The sequence below is a fragment of the Chroicocephalus ridibundus genome, chromosome 1 (genome assembly GCF_963924245.1).
Source record: "Chroicocephalus ridibundus chromosome 1, bChrRid1.1, whole genome shotgun sequence".
NCBI classification, from domain to species: domain Eukaryota; kingdom Metazoa; phylum Chordata; class Aves; order Charadriiformes; family Laridae; genus Chroicocephalus; species Chroicocephalus ridibundus.
Window position 1 is genome coordinate 171,271,536 of NC_086284.1, and position 14,002 is coordinate 171,285,537.

The following is a 14,002-nucleotide window of genomic DNA, read 5'->3' on the forward strand; positions in this document are numbered from 1 at the left end:
TGCAGAAGCATAATTTGATCTTTTATGCATGATTCCAAAGTATACATTCAGCAGAAGAGTTAATCTATGTCTAGCTTTCTGCTTTGCAGTTGTCTCTCACATGAAACATTTGTGGTATTGGGAGACTTGCGGTCGCTGATATATTCTTTTTGAACACCTTTCGCTTGATTTTCTTGTAAATAAGACTATTACATTATTTCATTTACTTCAGCCTCAGTGTAGTGATAAATACAGCATTGGATCTGGTACATCCTTTGTGAAAAGAAATATTTTGAGCTCCTGTCAGCTGACGATTTTTAAAGCAGATTTCTAGTGGGTAATAGGTACATTGGGTAGAAGATGGAACAGAGAACAGGAATATAAAAAATTTAGAAGCTTCACTTCTTGAACATGTTTAAGAGCCTTACGTATTGCAGCAACATTATAAAAATAATTATAAAAACATTTTCTAATATAAAACTTAATTGGATTTTTTTATGCCCCTAATAAAATGCAAAGGCTGTCTCAGTAGACGTTATAAATAGTACTGCAATTCTAAATTCTTCCAGTTGTGGAGTGTAAAACTGCACAGTTCAAACCAAGTGTCCAGTTTTACTCTCCTCAATTGGAAGAATTTAGATTCCATAAGGTAACAGCCTCCAGCTGCGCAAGGCTATCTGAATTTTTTCTGCTGTGAACCTTCAGAGGGTAGATTTGGCCTCTGGGGGCGGGCAGCTTGCCATGCACTAAATGGGTTTGGACGGAGGTGAAGTTTTGCATTCTTTCTGCCGACGTTACTTTTGTTGTGTTTTGGAATCAAAGTGTTTATTCTAGGCTGTGTGAGCGATGTGGTTTTATTGCGTGTATTTGCTGTATGCGTTTGCTAAGTAGTGCTTTTTCCCTTCCCTACAGTCAATGTGTTTTTACACTTTATTTTTGAAGGGAAAACTTACAATTGCGGGACATTATTCCCAAAGGTGATGAAAGCCATCAATACACTGTTTATCCTGGAGTTATTTGAGAACTCTTTTCAAGGCTCAAGTGTCACCTGTTAAAGTGAGCAGGATCTGTGGTAAAACTGGTCCATGCTGCCCTCCTGGGGTGCTGGGAGACCTCCTCAGAGACAGGACAACTGGAGACTGGCTTGTGATGGATTCCTTGTTGCCTCCTGTTGAAGTAGGGACCATCTGTAGAGCTCTGTTAGTGGTCAGTTCAGCTTTTCATTTTCTTCGTTATCTGGTCACAATGCTAGTGCCTTATTTGAATAAGCTGTGGCTTACCAGTGACAGATTGTAGCATTCCTGATGCGATGATATCAGTAGATTGTGGGCTGTGAGCCATCAGAGGTGGTTTGGTTACCTGAAGAAGTTACTCTTTTATTTACCTGGCTCGTGTTTAACATGGTTTCATAGAGTTGACTGCAGGTTCTTGCCCACTTTGAGTTTTTTGTTTTTCCACCATCAGTTACTTGTCAGTACTTTTTTACTTGTCAATAAAACTTGTGTATTGAGTGTAGCAAGTGAAATGCAAATTCAGTTGTTTCTAGCTGTTGCTGTTTTCTGCTCCTAAAGCTGTGTTTCTTGGTACAGTGATTCAGTTAATATCTGAAAGAGGTGAGAAACAAACAATGCTAATATATATAGTTTATTTTTTTTCCAGTTTGATCTTTTACTATATCGGTGTGCATAGAAGCATTGAAAAAATGGGGGAATCCGTTGATCATTATCATCAATACTAATATGTAAAGTTTAAAACACTTGAGTGCTGAGAAGCTGATGGTTTGCATTTATTGATGGAAAATGATAGTTTGCATTTGTAACAAGCACATTGTGATCCTGAGGCAGCAACACGACCAGTTTGTCGCGTTTCATTCCATCTTTGCTGTTCTTGAGTCAGCATTATAAGAAGAATATGATCTGTTATCAGTGTCATCTTATGTGGCAGACACGAACCATCGCTGAGTTTGGCTTACTTAGACTGGTGTTTGGCTTTCTGTTGCGTGTTGATACTCCTGTGAAAAGTTCAAACACAGTTTGTTGGAAAGAATGCTGAAGAAGCTCCCGAGTTCAGTTTTTCTGCCAGTTTTTTTTTTTTTTCTCCTCAAACATGGAGATAGGACTTGTTGCAAGGGCAGTGTTTGGTCACACTCTGTGAGACCTGAAAAATTGTCACTTGGGTTGACAAAAGCATTAGTACCTTGCTTTTAATTTTGCCTATAGCTTTCTTCACTAACCTGTTTTCCGCTAATACACCCTCCCTGCTGAGGAAAATTTTAGTAAGTCAGGTCATTTGCCCCTCTGTTCTCCTTGCCCTTCCCTCCTTTCTGTCCTCCATGCAATGAGAGTTGGTCTTGTTCTTCAGTCACAGGCCTCCACTCCTGTGCTTTCCGAAGTTGTCTGATATCCTATTGAGGGAAAGGATCCTCAGCACTTGCCTACAGCCTTATATATGGTCTTCCTCTTAAACAGCTCTCCATGCAGCCCTTATTTTTCAAACTGGGGATTGCACCGTAGGGTAACTGGTGAAAATGACAGTGAAATACTTTCCCCTGCCCCCCAAACACTGATGAAGCCTTACTTTAAAAGACTGAGGCTTATTCAGCTTCAGGAACAACCACCAAAATGTTGGCAACTGTCTCTGTCCAGATGTAGCCAACTCAACCAAACAAATGTCGTGTGGAAGTCGCACGTATCACCACGTTCCCAAACAAGAACATTGTTCCCCAACTTTGATGTGTACTGTGGTGTCACTAACAAAAGCTGCGTGGCTGCTTCCGTTTTGTTTTCTTTTTCCTAAAGGAATGATACATTTCTAAACTGTGTCCAGCATTTCCTGACTGTTTCTGTTGGACATCTAAAGAGTGAGTCAGTTGAAGAGGCTTAGTTTCAGACTTCCCTTCCTGGCTTCTCCTTGGGCATTCAGAAAAGCTTCTTGCAATGTTTAGAATGTAGTGGCCGTTAATAACTATTGTCTTATCTACAACTAGGCTAACTCTAAGACAATTTTTGAACAGTTCTTTTGGGTAGACTTTAGAACTTTCGACCCTGATGTTTTCTGAACAGACTTTTCATAGCAGGATTGCCTAGAGTGTAAATTGGCATATTAGTTGTGCAAAAATGTGGGGTCTTTCTGTCTTTCTTTGAAAATACCTCATTCTTTATGCGTCTTTTTTTCCTGCTTGGCTCTTATTGTAGGTGCAATCGATTGCATCTTCTGTTTTTATGGATGCCCTTGGAATGTTGTAGACTGCTTTTGCACAGAACATCATGTCAATGTTTTAATGCTGATATTTTATACTCTTTGGCTGCTCTTTCGGTTGCTTCTCCAATTAGGTTGCAGTGGCTGTTTTCACCTCAGTGGTACTCATCTGCTTTGTACAGGAAGAAAAATCATTGGTTGAGCTACATTAGTACATTAATTTGCTGCAACATCTGAACAATACTAAGAGAATGAAGAATTAGAGATACTGGTTTGATTTGGCTTGGCCATGTGATGTGACTTTTCTTTAAGAGAGAATCCACTGGATTAGAATTTCTAATTCGTGACAAAATTGTAGTCTTGTAGGTTGTGACAGAATTGTAGTCTTACTCATCAATAGTAATAAAAACAGAAGAGAACTGAACTAGAAATTATGTTGGTTCTATTCTTCTCAGGAAGAATCCATCTTCTTTTCTGGGAAGACACTGGGAAGAGTCTGCAGTCTGGTATGAAATAAACTGTAGCAAGACACTTTTTTTCTTTTTGTCTAGAAACTGAAATACTTACTTGTAAAATTGAAATGGGCGGCAGGTCTTAATAATATAAAACATGACCTTTTAACCTACTTTTGTAATGATTAAATAGATATGTTATCTGAGGAAGCCACTGTTGTCTTACTATTTATGTAAACACAGAGGAAAGAGCTTTTTATGGTGGAAAGCTTGGAAAAAATGTCAACTGCGTTTTCCATTTAACAATGTATAAAGTGATCTAATTTATTTATTCTTTAACTTACTTAAAATATTTCATGACTATTTTTTAATAGTATGTAAGACTTCTGAAATAAATTATGAAACGTGGTCTTGCCCTTGCTGTCTAGGCAGACAGTTTAATCTGCCTCTGAGGACTTCTTGAGGATTCAGTTAATTGATTCGATATATATTTGGGAAATAAAACCTAGAAACTACTTGATACATCTTTCAGCTTTGAAACATCAGTATGTTTCTGTCCTCTGGCCCTAAGTATATCTTCTGTCCTGTAAAGTGCTCCAGCCTTTAAATCACTGTGTAACTGGAGAATATATGAGTTTTAGCTTAGACTTGCTATTCAAATGCTGGTGAAGATGTGTATCTTGTATCAGGGAAGGTTGTGGAGGTTCACCTGCGGTGGAAAAACGTGAACAGTGAATTTAGAATTTTTCCAAATATTCACGACACACAAAACCTAAAATCAACTGCAGAAAAGTGTGTATGCCTTTGAGCGTGTGAACATGCCATACAGTTCTTGAACTTACTTTCATTTTTTTAAACACACTGGACTTTATTCACAGCATACAGCTTATTGTACCAATACCGTTGTGAAAGAGTTGTTACTCTAAGTCTGGATTCTGAGACATGGGCAAATGTAGGGCCTGTCTGGAAGGTGTTAGAGCTTTGGGACTGAATCACAGCTATTGCTTTTTGTTCATGTGGCTCACTGGAAACAGCCTGTAGGCTTGAGTGCTGGCCCAGTATTTCTGGAAGCCCATAAACTCAAATTTATTTAAACTTAAAGTCTGGTCATGTGAACTCCAAGCATGTTAAAGTGTATACTGGATTGGGCTAAGCTGTCCTATAGCATGTGTATGGTAGAGTAGTCGCTCATCTTTTCCATATGGTAAAAGTATCAATTACACTGCAGTTCTGTGGGGTTTGGCGCTTTGGTTTTGGGTTTGGTTTTTTTCTTGGTGGTTTTTTTTTTTTTGTTCGCCACAATACTTAAATATTTTCCCAGAAAGAGTGTTTGTGGAATAAAAGTGACTTGTCAGTGGAAAACAGCAAAGTTCCTTGGTTCTTTAAGCTTGACTCATGACATAATTGCTGGGATAAAAATTCAAGATGTTGCAGAAGCTCTGTTTGTGTTAGCAAATAGAGCTCTGTGCGTGCTATTCGTGCTGTATGGCTCTCTACCACATACAGCAGCCATCACAGCCGCATGGATGGGGCCACTTTGCAGTGTTAAAATAGGATTGGACAATAAATTAGATAGTCATCAGACATTTCAAGAAAACGCTGAGGAAGCTGGATAGCTATGGCTGTGACTTTCAAACTTCGATAGAGTACCTTTTTTCTTGAACTCCAACTAGATGAGCAAATCCGAATTCCCTCCTGTAAAAACCGTTTTGCCCATGGGACTGCCTTTCAAGAGGTGTCATCTTTCTGCCAGATAACTCCAGCTTTAATTTGTGAAAAAGGAGCTTTGAATAAAGTAAGCTGTGCTTTCACTCATTAATTACTTAAGTCAAGATTTCATATTAGCTCTACAAAGACCATTTCATTAAAGCTCTGGGGAAAAAAAGAGCAGCTGGCAGATGAAGACAGATCTAATGCATGTATATGTAGGTGTCTCAGGCTCCGGTTATTGAAGATGGAGCCCAGGGAGCTGTTATACTGACCCCACATGTGGTATACACATTTATTAGGTCAGCTGACTAGTTTCTTTGTCTGTTAACTGTGTTGAATAGCTCTCCATTGGTAGGGATTTGGGACTACACACCTACATGTAAATGTTTGGTTATTTTTTAAACCTCACGCAGGAGCCGTCAGCCTGTTGAGGGAATATATTTGAAGATCTTCAATTTTCTTTGCTAGTGAGCAAAAAAAATACTGCTTTTCAAACTGTCTCGTCACATTACACAACTTCATTAGATCAGGTTTGTGCAGAATGGTGAGGAAAAAAACATTACAAGTAAGACAATATTCTAAGAAGGCTGAAATTTTTGGAAACGTATTTTTACACCACAGCCACGCTCCCCCCCCAGTCCTACAGAGTAATATGAGGAGAAGCCAGAGAAACGGAATTTTTCTGTTACATAAACTATTTCTGAATCAGTTTTGAATTAGTTTGAGGATTAGGGGGGTTCTGTGGTAGCCTGCAGGCAGTCCACAGGTTGTGTTGTGTGCCTGTGGGTCCGTGCCCCTGCTCTCCCCGGGCAGTGTGTTTCGATGCGGGAGGACAAAGTTCTTCCAACAGTTAATGGCCCTGTAAATTATATTGGTACAATAAAATCAAACGTGGTAGTTCTTGTGACAAGACTTTCCTTTCAGTGCTGTTTTTAGCATCCCGGTGTACTTCCCAAAGAATACAGTATTAATGATTTGTACAAATATTAACGTTACCCGAAAGGAATCATTTACCTTGTGTGCCTTTTAGGAGAGAGAGCACTGAGAAGCTTAAGTTTTTCAGGCCTGAAAGTAAATCTTAACTATTAGAGGGGGAAAATAGCTACAAGTGTTCTTCTTCAGGCTTATCTGTAAGTCTGTCTTGAGAAAGGCAAGTCAAGAAGCCTCTTGTGCTTCCATGGAGTCTGAGATCTTTGGTGAAATTTGGCATTATAACTCAAGCTGAGGCAAGACACTTTCCTACAGAACTTCTACGCAGCAATTTCTGTTCTGCTTGGAGTGAAACCGGTGTGTTTTGGAGTCTGCGGAAGGCCTGGCCCACCACGAACAGCGTGGTGCTGTGGAGGTGCTTGGTGCTCGGCATGGCTCACGGGCGTCCACCTGAAAGGGAAACGTTTCCCTCGGGATCAGAAAATGAGGATTTGAAGTTTAGCATCTCTCTCGCTCTCATTGGAATGCCGTGACCCCTGGGCCAGGGGCTGTTTTGAGCTGTAAATTGTGTGCTGACTCCTAGTGGCTTGTTTGTGCCTGTATGTGGGGTTTTGGTTTGGACTCCTTTCCTGTTTGACTGTTCTTGCTCTGTCTGGCTTCAGCAATTCTGTGGTGATCTTAAGAACTCTTTCCTGATAAAAACTTGTGCATGTGATGGTTGTGGTTTTCTTTTTGTTTTCCATTAACTGACAGACATCTGCAAAAAGCTTTGTATTCAATAAATTGTCATTTCCTGGTGAAAAGATTCTCTGTTTATAAAAACAAAACCCAACTACTCATCATTTAACTTCTTTTAGGCTCTTTTGTCCCTGTGTAAAGTGAAAGATAAAACCCAATTAGAAACATCAGTTAGGGAGTTACGACTTATGGTGCAGCGCTTCGGGGGCTGTAAATGATGTCTTTGCTTTTATTAAATGAAGAATATGAGATGCCTTTCACTGCTCTGTGGCTGTGCTTTATGCACAGTAATTCCTAAATGCATTTTAAAATTAAACCTACCAAGTGTCTCTTGCAAATACAGCCTTTCGAAAAGTATAACTGCACGTGTTTTATGTGGTGGCTTCCTTCTTCAGGTACAAGAAGATTGCTCTCACACTTGCTGCTTCTGTAAAGGAGACTCTTAGTTAAGGGAGCCAAGTGCAGGCTTACTGGAGAGGACACCTCAGCTGCCCCAAGTTCTGGTGACCAGTGTTACATCTTATGGTTGTAACTGCACAGTCTCCTCTTCATCCAGGTCAGGCATGGTCCTGATATAGGAATGTCTTGCACTTGATAAAAATTCCTGCAAACTAACAAAAATGCTTACAAGATTTAAGCATCTGAGACCATGAGGTTTCTTCCCCTCTTCCTTCTTCTCACACATTTGTCTTCAGATTAGTAAAATACGCTTCTGCATATATTTTCAAAATTTATCTTAAGATGATGCTGAGAGATATTTTTACGGCTGTATATAAAAGATTTTTTTGAAAAAGAAGTGAAGCAAGAGACCCACCAACCCAAGTCCCCAAACAATGTTGTCACCGGGGGATAGTAGTTGCAGCCCCAGGAAACCTTTACACTTCTGTCTGTTACTGTCTGATGCCCAGGAAGACCCTGATGAATCCGATCTTCTTACTATAAAGAGAACTGAATTAATGCTGCTAACATCGGAGCCAACATCTGAGTATTATCAGCCTACAAGATGCTGCTGGGTCCCGGGTTCGTGCAGTTTAAGGCTCTGATGTGCGGGCGGTGGTGCCTGCAGCTGTAGGAGCTGGCATTCTTGCCCACCCCAGGACAACATTTTCCGTAACCCAGCACTGACTCCAGCAGTGCTACGTCGCCCAAAAGCGAGGCCGGCCGTGGTCACGGCAATGTTGGTGGAGAGGCTGGGGCTGGTGGGTGATGCGGTTTTTACCCCTGCCTGTGTGAGAGAAGGGGGATTTCTACTATAAAGAGGAGGTTTTGTCCGTGCTTCCCCACCCTGCTGGTGGCAGCATGCTTGCCTCTTCAGAGCTCCCATCCACCCTGGAAGCTCTCGGCCGCAGCACGTTCCCTTGGCTTGGCAGCTCTGCTCTGCCTCTGGCTCCTCGTCCTTGCAGCTGCTGCTGCCTTCAGATCTGCCTGCCTGCCTGGGAAATCTCGGGCTGGCTTTGCCTAATAGTTGAGACAAATGATTGATTGCTGTCCCTTCAGGCTAATTGCGCATATAATCTATTCTTTCCTCTTTTCCAGGACTCTTATTTCCACAGAATAAAACCCAACCACAAAAAAAAAAAAAAATCAAGCAAAGAAACAGACTTTGCTGTTTAAATGGAAAGAAATAAAGGGCAAAAAGAAGGAGAGGTCAGAGCAATTTTCTACACTCGTTCTTTCCAGATGCACTTACTGGTGCTAGGAGGAATATTTGCTTTTCTCTGTGAACGGCAGACTTTCCCATCATTGGGAAACTAAACTAAATGTTGAGAACCGCTCGGTAGCATTTCGTTCCAAAAGGGTGCTGTTGCAGCATCGCTGTTTGAGACTTACTGCTTTCAACTGCTAGGAAAAATAAATCCCTTGCTTTTTGACCCCTCCTGTAGTTCATTGCCTTTGCTATGTGCCAGGAATCTGCCTCTGGTTCTTTTTCTCAGAGTGATTGCTACTGTATAATTATATGTTAATTGTATCAGATAAACATTACTGGGAATGTAGTAGTTTAACCAATTTTCTGTACCCATTTTGGCACGTATACATCCATGTGAGTTAACGTGGTTTAATCTGGAGTGAAACTGTGCTGATCAATTCTGGAAAGAAATGTGTTTGTTAAGGGTAAATGCTTAGGAAGGAATATGCTGTTTTGTTTCATCTAGTTGTGCGAAAATTAATCTTCAATATGATATGGGGTGGGTTTGACAAGCAGCTGTATTTAGTTATTTATTTCTGCAACACTAAACAAGTAGTAGCAGTTACGAAGTCCCTGTTCAGTGCTCTGGAGCTCCAGGCATGCTTGAGTAGCTGAACGTGATGGTTCTCCTGGGTTAAATCCACGTAAGTGTTTGGTTGTTGAATTCTTAGTGACTAGTGAAACAAAGTACTACGAACGTCAAGTTAGAAAATGAGTGCTGTTGTGGTTATCCGTATACACGTTCAGTATGTTCATTCTGTGCTAAGAAAGATTTAAATTTTTGTGGCTTGTCTCGTAGCATCCAAAGGCAAAGTTAGGAGAACAACAGGAGTCTCAAAACTCTTCATATGTTCTTCAGAAATCGTACAGGAGCATATGTTATGTCAAGTGTGATAATCCCACAGGGGTACTCTCATCTTGGATACTAGAGTGTGCTACAATTTGTACTAGCATAAGGGACTTAAGGGTAACATATAAAAATGCAAAAGAATATTTGAAATGAATTTAAGAAACAGGTGGCCCTTCGCCTCACTTGTATGAGATTCTCTTTGCACAGCTTGGAATTACAGGGAGCCTTTAATGTGAGACTAAATTGTTTCCTCTGACTCTGAAATGTCTCTGTTTTCCACCATGGTGCATATGGGCTGTAGCGTAAATGGGAATTGAACTCAGAACGGGCACAACAACTGAGTGAGTGAAGAACCAATATAAAGTTCAGCCCTTAAAAGCAGATGTAATAGGTTGCTAGGTAAAATGAGATGGATGGTACTTTTGATAAGCGGCAGTTTGGACACTCCACGAATGTTTAAAGGTACATAACGTTTACTGTTTTCATCTGTCTGTGTGCTAATGGGTAGAATAAGGGCATTGCTCTGCTAAATTTTCACTCTGGTAAGCTTGCAGTAAAAATGCTACAATGAAAATGGATGCTTTCTGATTCTTTAGGCTGTAGAGATGTGATTTTCTTGATGTAGTATTTATCTGAATGGCATTTACTAATTAATTATATGCAAGGTAAAGAGTGGGGTCTTAATTTCCTGGCCCATATTAAAATCAGTAGCGTAAATATGGTGGTATTAGGTGTATGAATAGTTGTGCTTTAGAGTGGGTTTTTGTATCTCTTTTTAAGACCAAGCTCCAAACTCTACCTCCTCTTTGGAAGAGGAATCTGATTATATGAAAAGTTGTACGGAAAATTCTTCTCTTGGGAGGGGAAGAAATTGCAGAGCTGTCCTTCTGAAGTGACTTCTTATTTTTCTACATAAAGGTTTTGTTGCTAGTATGTAATGCTGTTAGGAAAAAAAAAGATCACTAAAAAAACGGAATAAGACTTTCGTAGGCATTTTCTAACTTTTTATTTGCCAAAACTGTTATCAGAGCATGAAATAATTAGTATGGATCTTAACAATTGTATCTGCTGCCTTTTAGATGCGCAAACAAAATTTAGAATTCTGTGGAAAAATAAGATGGAAAAAAATTTAAATTTTACTTCTCACTTCTTTTTCTCTTTTTTTTTTTTTTTTTACAATAGGGCTTTATTTGTCCTCTGTGTATGAAGTCTCATGGATCAGCTGAGGAGCTGTTCAAGCACTATGAAGCAGTTCATAATTCTGGCATTGATTCAACTCATGGAGGGGAAAGTCATCTGTCACCGGAAAGGTGCAACAGTACTCATTTGTGCATGTGCTTTTGTGTCAGTGTTGAGCTGCTTCTAATTACACTGAAGGCTGTATTAATTTGAACACTTAATTATGTAGTCAGGTATTTAAATGTTCATGCCCCCTTTTCAACTACAGTTAAAAGGCAGCTTGAAACTTACATTGGCTGATATTGAGCTGACAATAAATGAAAATCAGATACACATGTTTATATTGTTAATTAAATCACCTGTTTCTTATGCAGCTGACAATGTAACATTACAGACTGGAATGATTTTTGTGAGTGTGGCAGAAAAAATGCAGGTTCCTCCTAATTTCTGGCATAGAGCTGAAATTTCATCTTTTGAGGGTGGGGGGGGACAACACTGAAGATAGAGAAGAAAACTGTTTTTGTCCCTGGGTAGTTACGGTACTTATCGGGTAATCATAACATCAGGATTTGCCTCAATAGGTTCCCATATTTACCTAGTTATTTGCAAATCTGAGAAGTTTCTGTTTGTGTCAGTAATTCTCCTTCTACGTTGCAGAAACTCCATGCTGATCTTCAGAAATCTAACTTATTTTATTTAACTGTTCAGTCAAAACTGGGTTGTTAAACGTATTCCTAGGAAATACACCAAGTTATTTTATTTTTGAGAGCAGCGGTGTGCAGCAGGAACTGATAATGTGAAACTTTCTCTAGAAAAGTTTCACTGAGTAGTCTGCTTGTGTTGGAGTAATCCCTGGTGTTGGTTTGGGAAGCTTTTTCTTAAGGGTAAAATTTATGTAGGTTTCCTTTTGCTTCCTGCTAGTTCTGTCACTAGTTCTGTCACTAGTAGGGCTGTGACCCAAAATGATGAATAATTACGTTGAAAGAAATCCATGTATTTATGTAATACTTCAAGAGAGGGTGGTTCTTCGGTGAGAGAGGAGTGTGGAAGGTAACATATTTTAGTAGTTATCTGAATGAAGATTTGTATCTCCCCAGTAATGTGCAGAGCTGGCAAGCCCATAAGAGCCAGCATTAGCCATGTCTTCGTGCACAGACAGACCCTTCCTTGTGGATGGCTGCCTTCTCTCCTGGCTGCTGCAACAAAAAAAATCAAAATTAGGGCTTAAGATAGGAGAAAGTGATAGGGTGCTAATGGAGTTATATTGGGTTTCCTATGTGCACGTTTATTTGAGAATGTCTGTTTCTTCTCTGCCTGAATTAGGTCTTTTCGGGGTGATATAACTTAGACCTGAAATGATACTCTTAGTAGAATAATAGCATTCACATGGGGGAATTACTGGTCATAGCTGTATTGTTTATATAGTTTATGAAAGATTTATTTTTATGCCTGCAATTTTCCAATGTCAACCAGATGTTGGCTCGTGGAATTTATTTATTTTATTCCTGACTTTTGACAGTTTAAGGACAAGTGGTTTTGTTTTCTCTCATATAATTGAAAAAGCGGACAAGGTCAGGGAGCTTGGATGGAGTGAAGGGAGTCTGGTGAGAGCTGTTGTGTAACACATGAGCTATTTCTTCCTATTAGTGTGGCATTCTTCAGTGTTTCTCAGTTGCATGCTTGCTTGACAAAACTCTCATTCAACATAAATGTGTTTTTCCAAGACTTGGCATACCACATTAAAGAAATATTGCAGCCTGCAGCAGGGAGCCACTCTGTTAGTGGTCTAGGAGTGAAGCTTACCTGTAATTCATAGGACCAAGACCGGGAGGTGAAGTTCCTTCTTTAGTGAATAGAGAAAGCTAGGTACTATGAGTTACATTGTGTCCTCTCCCCCCCCCAATAAACTAGCGTATTTAAGTGCCGAGGGTAAAGTGTGTAACTCTCCCCAGTGCCATTTATCGAGGCCGTTTGTACTCAGTGCTAGGATGGAGGCACTGTCCGTACAGGTGGGGAATGGAGTGGAGCGTAAGGAAAAGGTGGTCAGGATTTGCCAGATGGTGAGGCTGAGAAGATGTGCTGAGAGGAGAAAGGGATCATAACAGCCCTAGCAGAAAGGGAGATTTGGTGAGGATTTGGATGGCAGTAAGAAAAACAAAGTTATGTGTCTGGAGTGATCCCTTACACTTTTTTTTTCCCCCCCCCATTCATTTTCCACTGGTCAGTTAAACTGAATTTATGTTTCGTCTTAAAACTGTCAAGGAAAACTGTGTTGGGAATATCAAGGCAGCTACTGTAGAAGGGTCTCCTTACATCACAACCTGTCTTTCCCTTCTCCTCCTTCCCCTCTACTACAAACTTTCTATACAGCTCAAAACCTTTTATCCGCTGTGAAGACTGGAGCATCTTAAATGCTTTAGTATTGCAGATCTGTATATGTTCAGGCACAACTTCAATATAGTTAACTGTTTCACCTGCCTGAGATTACATTTATGATCTTAGGTGTGAATATTACCTGATTTACTTACTCATACCGGTGAGAAAGCTGCTCCCTCTTCTCCACCCACAACCAATATATGGTTTTTGGGTTACAGCTACACCTGTCTCAGTAAGGTTGTGTTTGCAAACCTCCAGTGAAGGTCTCACACAGGCAGAATAATGTGTAAATAGCAGAAAATCTTCCTCTGAAAAAAATTAGCCTTCCAATTTCCAATATTTATTTTGCCCTTAAAATTGGTCCACCTTGGAGTTCTTGTTTCACTGGTTCAAGTTCATGTGTTTCACTTGCTGCTTGATGACCCTGACCTGATGTTAATATGCTAATATAGTTGAATCTGTTCCTTCAACGTTTAGCTAAAGAAGAGCTTGCTTTGGTGTGGGTTTTTTTTTTTTTTGGCCTAAGTATGAAATAATTTAAAAGAACATCTGTGGAGGAAGGCATAATGCAGCACAGCAGCAATAAAATTGTGTGGAATAAAACAGAGAGAATTTGTTGGCATTGGCACCCACACATATATACTCTGTGTAGTCCTCAGTGTTGCCACTGTACGAAAAATAAGAAAAGTTTAAGTTTGCGTAATTTTAATGATCTCTGTGTTCTACATTTGGAGTGGCTGTATCTCAGTAATGCAACGGTATCCTTGTATGTGTAATTGTGCAATTCTGTAAGGAGACCTGTGATTTAGAAGGGTGCTGTCTAAATCAATTAGTGACAATTTTAGCCTTGGATCTTGTGTTCTTGCATGGCTGGAGGCTTGAGCACGAAATTTGAGAATTTAA

General features: G+C 40.0%; 1 protein-coding gene across 2 annotated transcripts in view; it reads left to right on the forward strand.

The window, feature by feature from the left end:
* The window catches only part of EEA1 (early endosome antigen 1), a 77,082-nt gene that overhangs the window by 11,998 nt on the left and 51,082 nt on the right, over positions 1-14,002 (forward strand). For both annotated transcript variants that reach the window (XM_063322807.1, XM_063322808.1), the window contains one exon: positions 10,727-10,854. In XM_063322807.1, coding sequence (XP_063178877.1) covers positions 10,727-10,854 — 128 coding nt within the window. The remainder of the gene's footprint in view (positions 1-10,726; positions 10,855-14,002) is intronic.